Source organism: Theobroma umbraticum, unplaced genomic scaffold (assembly GCF_002168275.2).
Source record: "Theobroma umbraticum cultivar Fairchild unplaced genomic scaffold, ASM216827v3 scaffold_67.0, whole genome shotgun sequence".
Taxonomy (NCBI): domain Eukaryota; kingdom Viridiplantae; phylum Streptophyta; class Magnoliopsida; order Malvales; family Malvaceae; genus Theobroma; species Theobroma umbraticum.
Window position 1 is genome coordinate 4432925 of NW_018397262.1, and position 9603 is coordinate 4442527.

A 9603-nucleotide genomic window follows, 5' to 3' on the forward strand; every position below is an offset into this window, starting at 1 on the left:
AAAAAATAAAAAACTACAATCCGTTCATAGATTCTAACAGTTCCAGTAAACCAAAGAAAAAATACAATCTTTCACATAGCCCACAGCCATTACCGTCCCTAAATACGCCACCACAACCCACCGGGTTTGCCTCCCGCAGAGCCATCAACGTGATATTTTAATTCATTGTCACTCGGGAGTATCCATGAAATACCACTTCTGGTCTTCTTTGCTATCTGCTGCCCTGTGGTCATCCAACGCATTGTCCACCAACCCATTTCATTTATAGCCTTCAAAAGTCCCCTGGATCTTCCTATAGACGGTCCAAATACCCAACCAAAGTTATTATCCCCCTAGAATCTCCTTAACCATCCGTCATCCAAGGATTCCATTCTGGTCTCTTGGATCAAAACCATATCTGACTTGGTGCAGCTGACAATTCTTCTAAGAGTTCTTACTTTTACTGCACTCTTAAGGCAACCTAACATTCCAATTCAGAATTCTCATACTAATCCAGCAAAAATTCCCAACTGTTCAAGAGGGTTCAATACAACAGGAACCACAGCCAGCAAATGATAACCAAAAATATCTCACGTGTATCACAACCAGTATATCACAAACACAAAACATCACGCAGGCAAGACAGGCCATGCATCTAGCATCATCAACACAATTAATTCACCAACAACAGGGCAAAAAGAATAAAAATAGAAGATGTTACCCATTCATCAAAAAGAGGGTGATATAACTCCTTGCATCTTATTCCGAAACTTATTATCACACATCATGTTGATGTAGTACTAACAGAGAATTTGGAGATTGTTGCAGTTCATATGCCATCAAGTAAGAATAAACAGGACAAATCTGCCAGACATGCATCAAGAACCTTTGGTTCAAAAAACAGCTAGCATAACCACTATCACAAAGGATACTTTTTTACAGAAAATACAGCATCATGTTATAGACAACTCAAGGTTAAAAGAATGCTGCAGTAGTAGATGATCATCTTCTAGATGAATTATCAGTATCAAGATATCTATATTAGAAGGAATAAGAGGGGAGCCTCTCCAGATCCTTGCAGTGAATGCAGGTCCATGGTAATAAAGGAGGATCAAGACAGTATGTATGGATGTTTCTTATCAGGCAAAGATGACAGCTGACAAGAAGATCCTCAGGTTCTCGACAACGGCACTTTACGCAAACAAAAGCTGATGAAGACTATTAAAAGCCAAAAAAAAAAAAGCCACAATCAGTTAAGGAAAATCAATTATAAGTGCCATAAGAATGGAAAGTAATGCCAGCAAGACTAAGCTACTAATACCAATGGATGATATGTAAAGTAGCAATGGTGGCTGGGAGTTAAGGACTGCAAATACTAACTCTGCTTGGCTTATTATTTGCAACATAATGATCTTACTTTTCACATCCATTGGAAACGCAGACAGTTTCCAGTATACAGAGGAAAAACGTGCTTCACAAGTAGAAGCCTTGTTTGGATAGCTTTGACAACAATTTGACATTTTTGACATCTCTTAAAAAAATTCGCTGCACCATAAATCTCACAAAAAGAAACAGCATCAGCTCTTGAAGAGAGGCATTCACATAATGGTACCTATATGCGTATGCCAGCATGTGCATGTGCACATTCGCATGTCATCATGGTCTTTGCCCCTTATGTCCTTTCCAGACCTCTACCCCATCTGGTTGTCCTTTTTCCCACCAAATTCTCGTCAAATACATATCATACAGTTTTTTATTAGACTTCTTTTATGCACATTAACAGCATAAATGTTAAGAACAGAAACATGATACCTGCAAATCCCTGATTTCTGTTTTTTTTTTTTTCCCGGATACAAGAAGAGAGCATTAAGTTTGAAAATCTAGGATTTCTACCCATCAAACCATAGAAAAGGGGCATTCTACTCAAACTTTTAAGCACCACAGCCACTCAAGTGGCCTATTTCACTAATTCCAAAAGGATATCACACAGAGCCATCATTTCAAAGAATAGCTTCATCATTTACTTCCACAAAAAATGCAGAAGCAATGACCAAGAGTTAAAGCCTAAATGAGATTTTCTAGTATTAGAGCTACCTGAACACCAAAACTAGGTCTTTCTTGATCAGGAAGAATAGAAACATCCATTGCTGATGTGGCACATGGAATGGTTTGGGAGAAAATTTTTTGATCACAGATGGCCGCATCCTCCACCTTAGTGATGCTCATGAAACTTGCCTTGCACAAAGGACAGGTTGAAGTCTTTCTCCTTGAAATCTACATGCATCATAGGAAAAAAATGATCATGTGGAACAAATAATCATGATATAAGATTCAAGCTAATGACATTTGAAAAACAGCAAGCTGTGTGTGGTTCCAAACCGTAAAAAGAAAAGGGTAGGCTTGTTTTCCACTTCTCTTATTCTCCACAAATAGTTGGTAGAAACAGGGGAAAAAAGAAGTAAGGACCAAGAGATTGATAAATCAAACACTAGATTCCATTGGAATGTTATTTCCAAATAATTGTCTCAAAAGATCAAGACAATGCAAAAATTTGCAGTATTTGCTTCCTAATTTGGAAACAAGCAAGATATTTAGGGAGTAGCAAACTCAAATGTCTAATTATTAGAATCAGTTTTGAATTAGCAGGCCAATGTGACCTGGACCACCATTTTTTCAAAATAAAAAATGAACAAACATCAGTATAAATGGCGAATGCTTGGACATAGTGACAAAATTAGGACCATAATACCCAATTAAGGGAATGGTCACAAACATGAACAGAATGGATTGCATACAGCAAAGATGATGGTTTACAACACAAGATAGAATATAAGCCAATCAAGAAGATATTAAACTCATATAGTATATATAATAAACAAATTATTAGACAAAGTATAATCATATCAAAGCCAGATGCTCATGAAGGATATTAATGATAATTGAAGGAATGCCAGCTATAATGTATATGAAATTGAAAGGAGCAAATAAAGGAGATGAAAAGAATGTGTACCATATGGTCAGCCCAGTCCTGGATACATGAATAGCAAAATCGATGTCCACAAGGCAAAACCCCTCTGGTTGCACTAAACTCAGTCCAACATATAACACATGATAATTCCGTTGAATTGGGTAATCTGGAAGCAAGCTCTATTTGACCAACATCTTGGCTTTCTTTCTCAACATCAAAGCACCCATCCGGTGAAGGTCTTTCAGAGACAGATGGTGCATCCTTTACAGGCAAAGTTGAACTTGTGGAAGGAAGTTGATGGTTCCATAATTTGATCTCCTCAACTTCTTCAATTTCTTCATCTACTCCCCTATGCTTACTGAAGTCATAACTAGATGGTGCTCCAATTTCAAATAAACTAACAGTCCTTTGATCAAGTGAATGGTCAGATGGATATATAACTCCACTGTATTGCTCATGGACCCTGGGTGGATAGCACTCTTGCTCAGAATCTGAAAGGCCAGACACAACAATTTCTCTATTAACATTCTTCACAAGCCTCCGTCTGTTTCTCTGACAAGATTCAGCCAAACAAGTGTCTCTGCTACTGTTAGGAATGTTTCTTTCTTCCCTCATCAAGTGAGTGGAACAATGAGCATTCAGCTCTTTGTTCTTTGAGATCTTCCTTTTGTTCCTCATAGGAGGTATAGAAGCATCAGAACTTGACTGTCCATGCTTTTCAACCAGAGAAAAATAAGAAGCAAAGACGATAAAATCAGAGAAGAGAAATTATTCCTTAAAAGTCATACAATCACATACAAAAGTTCAAGCTCTGCTTTTGTATAAAATTTAAGCTAAAGCCTAGAGAATCTTACTGGTTGTCTCTAGAAAAGATTAAAGCAACCAATGCTTAAACTAGAAAAGAAACCTATAACAAATAACAACCTATCAATATATCTGAATAAGACATGGCTTAGTTTTATCACCTACCAAGACCCATATCAACAGAGGAATAATCAGAACTAAAGTTAGTATAGGATTCAAGAACTGAAGAATTATAGCAGTAGGAAATCCTGTGATTTTATCTTTAGGTGACTTTGCATGCCGAAGATATATAGTGAGCAATTTAGAACGAGAAGATGTTAATAGAGTCATAATCAAGAAGATTTTGAATTTTGCAATATTCTTATATAATCTTATCCAGTCCTATTAACAAATCAGCTGCATATATGTGAGCACAAGAGCCACAGATCTACATATCATATGGTCCATTTTTCAAAATCACTTTTAACAGGACAATTTGTGCAGTAACTTATGCTCAGGTATTACTCTTGCACAACAAAATTTCAATATCTCTCATTAGGCACTACCTCCCCTTGTCCAAATTGTCTGTTGGATGATGAGTATGTCCAAATGATATTAGTGTTTAATGGTCATCCAACAAAGAATGGCCAACCACGGATCCAAACAAATTTACTCATTTGTTAATTGAGAAATCCTAGAGTCCCTTTTATTCCTTTAATTTATCTTCAACAAATTGATGTACATACTTCTATCTATTAACTGTGTTCACATAATCATGGGTACAGTGTTGAAAGCAAGTGCAGAGAAGCTAGTCTAAGAGACACTACTCAGTGTGTTGGAAATGTTGCAGTAAAAATGACTTCTTTTACCCTGCTACATTTGGAACTTGCATAAGGTCAAAGATTAATGAGTGAGAGAAAATGCTTTATGTGAACAAGTTACAATGATAATTAATGAATACTGCATTTTCCAATAATGGCCGTGAAAAAAGTTAAAATAACAACTAAGACTATAAATAACCCTGTAACAAAAAAGTCAAGTTTAGAAAATATCTTGAAGAATTTGAATAAAGAAAAAAAAACAGATAATATCACTCATTACCTTTTTCCTATCTAATCCATATGAACTAGTCTCCTGAAAGTAGTTTCTACTACTAAAACAATTTTCCTCCTTCAAAGATTTTCTAAATGGTTTAGATTTCAGTTTAGAGGAACAACCCTTGATTTTCTCAAGCCCTGAAAATAGATTCTGCAAAATTAAAAGTGTCAGAAAAACATATAAAGATCGAGAATCAGTACTAAAAGGCTGCAGAAAAATGCTTAAACCAATGCTTTAAAGCCGAGCTTTAAAACAAAACAAACAAATATCCATAGTAAGTGCTAACACTATACAGCCTCTTTTAAGCAAGGCTGTCAAGGTGCTATATATTATTTATACCTAAAGTTAATACTCCATACAGATACTTACAACTCAAAAATTCCGAACTCAACTAACAAAACATTCCCCCTTTTGATTCCATCTACTCTCACATGCATGCACACACTCATAAATTCATGTAAAAAAACCATCAAAACAAAGCTTTCAAGAAGCAAAATCTTCTTTAGTCCATCAACTAGACAAACACGTAAATTTATAGTTCTGACAAGGACAACTCAAAAGCCCTTAGTCAATTTAATCCTGAAAGGGCTTGTGCAACAAACCCACAATTCAAATTAAAAAAAAAAAACATTTACAGAATTACTCTCTTTCGGCCAGAACAGAGTTACTAATTGAACCATGCAGTGGCATCAACTCAACTGACATACTTTACAGTGAAATGTAGAGGGTACCTTACCACATTACTATTGTTGTTGCTTAAAATTCATATCTTGGATTAATGAAGTTCATTAAATATAAAACATTTAAACCACGGGCCCACAACAATCTTACAAGCACTATATTAAAAATTACATTGATTGACGTACTAGTTTATTACAATAAGTAAAATCATCTGGTCTTATTCGTACAATGATTCTGCCTTTGCTACAAATTGGTCTCATATTAGTTTACAAGCCACTAATGAAGAGCTCATCATGCATTCATGAAAATGAAACAATCATCCAAAAATGCTAGATCACAATCAAAGTTCTTTTTAGTTGTCTATCTGAAATAAGAATTATATATCTGGACAAAGAGTTTGTATGGGGTGTGTACTAAAGAGAAAGAAAGCAGGAAAAGAGTGAGGGAGGGAGAGAAGGCAATGAGGAAGAGAATTTTATGTAATTACCTCATCCAACAATGCAGATTTCGACCAACCAGATAAGCCAGAACCTCCATAGCCAATATCAATTGTTTCATCTCTAGCATCATCATGAACATTGGATTTGTCTGAAAACACTTTGCATCTTTTAGTCAAGGCATCCTCCTTTGCAAGATCATGGATCTCCAGCAACAAAGGTCCCATTTCTTCTCCACTGCAAAGAAAATCAAAACCTACAAGTATGACTCCAACACCATCTCATTTCAACCATTTCTGACACTTCAAATATTATCAAGCAGTGACCAACTAGCACAATCATAGACAATTTGAGAACTTCTATTAAGGACTGCTTAGGGGAACTGATTTAAGGAGCAAACTTGACATTATGCTTTCATTCAATGCATTGCTCTCACCAAATTCTAGTACAAACAATACATTACATACAAAAATATTTCTATAAATGGAAAGCACCTTAACTGGTTAACATAGCCACTCGTTAACATTTTCCAATTTGAAAGTAAATGCAGGCATTTCGTGGGTCAAATAAACAAATAGTTACTATATTTGAAAGGAGGAAAAAGGGATAAAGGAAAGAAGTGGAAAGAAAACGTAAAAAAATTAAAAAAAAGAAGCTATTTTCCCTCATTTCCTAGGAAGTAAATAGGAAAAAGTATGGGGAAAATGGGCATTTTCATACCCTCAAAATTCAATTCATCCGTAATCAAGGAATGAAAATGCTCATTCAGTTAAAATCAATCATTTTATGTACGATTTTATCCTCAATCATATCTTCTACAGCCATAGGAAGTAAAAAACAAATTTCCTTCCTTTCCTTCCCTTTTCCCGTTTTAATCCATTTTTTTTCCTTCCACCATTTTCCTTCCTTCCTACCAAACACAGCCTTAATGTCAATCCCTCCAGCACAATAACCCAAACAAACCACAATAATTCCACACCACTGAACTAAAATAATCTACTTTTATAGATCTACCAAGAGAAAAATGTTCTCAAAAATTAGAAACCAAATAAGTAAATACCTTTGCAACATATAAGGAGCCTCAGGCAAACGCTTCCCTTCCTTTATACAATCTTCAAACCACCGATGATTTAGGATTATCGTCTTTAACTTCTTAGCAAGTTCATATTTTCTTCCTTCGAATCTCCAACATACCTAATAATTAAAATTTTTCAATTTTTTTACTTTTTCCCATCAAATTAAAAGCCAGAGGAAAAAAAAAACAAGAATAAGGAAACGAACCAAATGGGTGGTTGATTGAGACAAAGAGCCAACATAATTGGCGCCTGCATGAGAGATGAGCTTGATTAGATTGAACCGCTCTGAGCCGCGGTACCCACTCACCGTCGCCACCACTGATTCCATGCTTTTGTATTGTCTTTTCTTTTTCCTTTTCTTTTTTGGTTTTAATGGGGAAACTTGGAGAATGTGAAGGTAAATTTGGGGAGATTCGGAGGAAACCCAAGTGAGAGAAAATTAAAGATCGAGAGAAAAAGAGAGGAAAACTATTGTTTAGATGAATATTTCTTTTTCTTTCCACGGAAATGATGTTTGCCGGGAAAGAAAGTGTTTTTTGAATTTTCTGAGAGCCGGAAATGGAGGGGAGAGGGGAAGAGAAAGCCAGGCCCATGAGCCCAGACGATGTGGGCGAGAGAACACAGTCAGGCCCGACATGATATGGGTCTTGCCCGGAATAGCCCATGGCCATGAGCTAGTTTAAATTTAACAATTTGACAAATTATGTAATAAATTAAATATTCAAACTTATTGTCATAAGCTTTACAAGGGCACCATAGCAATATAAGTAATTTTGATTTTTAATTTAATTTTTCATTAATTAATGATAAGTTATGTAACTCATCTTGAAATTATAAGTTCAATTTCGAAAATTTAAAAAAGAGATATATTTTCTATTTAACAACCTACTATGGATCGATCTTCAATTAGAACTTATCTCAAAATTAAAAGTCACTCTCATATATATATATATATATATATATGTTAAATCTAATAAAAATTAGTATATTTTATTAGCAACAATTTTATAATAACATTTTTTAGAATTAAAATTGTGTAACATTCTTATATATAATTCCTAGAATTTGTGCTCATCCACTGTGTGTGAATAAGAGAGAAGAAGGTGACAGAACAGTTTTTGTGGAGGAAACAAAGGTAGGTTTTTTCATTTTATGTGTATGTCAAATAAAAGAAAAAAGCACAATTAATAAAAAATAATTTTAAAAAATTTTATATGGTGTTTAATTATTTTATAAAATTTTTATGTAATTTAATTAAATTTGATCATCTAAATCGATATCACTTGACTCACAATATCAAACTCAACAATTGATTTTAATAATAGTATTAATTACTATTTCTTCCATTACCCTTAACCTAAATCCATCTCTAGGCATAGTTTTTTATCTCTCAAAGTGATGGTACTAAGGTCTAATGGCTTCCATTGCCCTACTCAAAATCCCTCTTATAACCCATTTGATTGAATTGGGCATACTTTTTATCTCTCCAAGTGATGGTATTTAAGTCTAATAGGTTCCACTGCCCCACTGTCCCAACCCATTGAATTGAATTCACATCCTTTTTATCTCTCAAAGTGATGGTATTTAAGTCTAATAATAGCTTTCATTGCCCCTACTTTAAATCAATCCCAAACCATTTGATTAAATTGGCATACTTTTTATCTCTCAAGGTGATGGCAAATGGGACACAGAATCAAGAAAATAGCATACAATTCAAGCTATACATTTTTAAGTATGGGCAATATTTTATTGATCCTGAGACTTTATTCCCATTTGGATTGAAAATGTTATAATCTGTCTGCCTAAAATCACATACCAGCAATCCAGTCCCCTCAAAGTAAAGCCTTCCACACCAACATGTCCAATGGTGGCAAATTTAGGCTTAATTTATTTGAAAGAGTATGTAGCTGTCTTGGTACCAACAACATTAAAAGTTAGATTAAGCAGTTTGTGTGGTTTTCTTATGCTTCTGTCATCAGTCAATTACAATCATTGATGTTCTAATATTCCACCTTATTTGGAATATGAATATAACTTATTAGACCTATATACAAGTTCAAGTCAATTATTCGTAATAATAAGAGTTTAAAATTTTAAAGATAAAATCATTTAGATTCGAAAAGTATGATCAATGATACTTGAATCTGAATTAATACAATTGGAATCAAGGTATATATTGACTCGGAAGTGAGTTAAGATGATTGAATTACTTACTTTTGGATTTATATAAAGTTATTGAATGATAAGTTGCAACAAATAATAAATTACAATTATTCCTATAGTTATTACAATATATCAAGTTTTATTTTCCCCTTGACCAAGGTTATTGGGAAGAGAAATGCTTATTCATCAAGGGGAAAATTAGCTCTCAAACAAGGATTGTAACATTGGGAAGTTTAACTACCTGCAGTTAAACTTCTAGAACGAGGTTACTACATTATTTGGACCAGTGCATATAGAAATTGACATCTTAGAGTTTGACAAACTAAACAGAACTCCAAATTTACCAAATAGGTTCAACCATAATCTCAATGTTCAAAATCCAGACCAGAACCCTCAAACTTCATGCGTGTGACTTGGT

At 34.5% G+C, this 9603-nt stretch overlaps 1 protein-coding gene and 1 pseudogene across 1 annotated transcript; both read right to left on the reverse strand.

The window, feature by feature from the left end:
• Positions 1–6: 6 nt before the first annotated feature.
• LOC110420060 (zinc finger (C3HC4-type RING finger) family protein / BRCT domain-containing protein) lies at positions 7–7496 on the reverse strand. The gene is made up of 7 exons (XM_021433222.2): positions 7228–7496; positions 7007–7140; positions 5997–6183; positions 4832–4978; positions 2990–3661; positions 2074–2253; positions 7–1197 (listed from the first exon to the last, which is right to left on the reverse strand). The coding sequence occupies exons 1-7, from the start codon at positions 7348–7350 to the stop codon at positions 1021–1023; spliced, it is 1620 nt and encodes a 539-aa protein (XP_021288897.1). The 5' UTR covers positions 7351–7496; the 3' UTR covers positions 7–1020.
• A 2039-nt stretch (positions 7497–9535) lies between these two features.
• Positions 9536–9603, reverse strand: part of LOC110419108 (cytosolic sulfotransferase 5 pseudogene) — a 1069-nt pseudogene continuing 1001 nt past the window's right edge.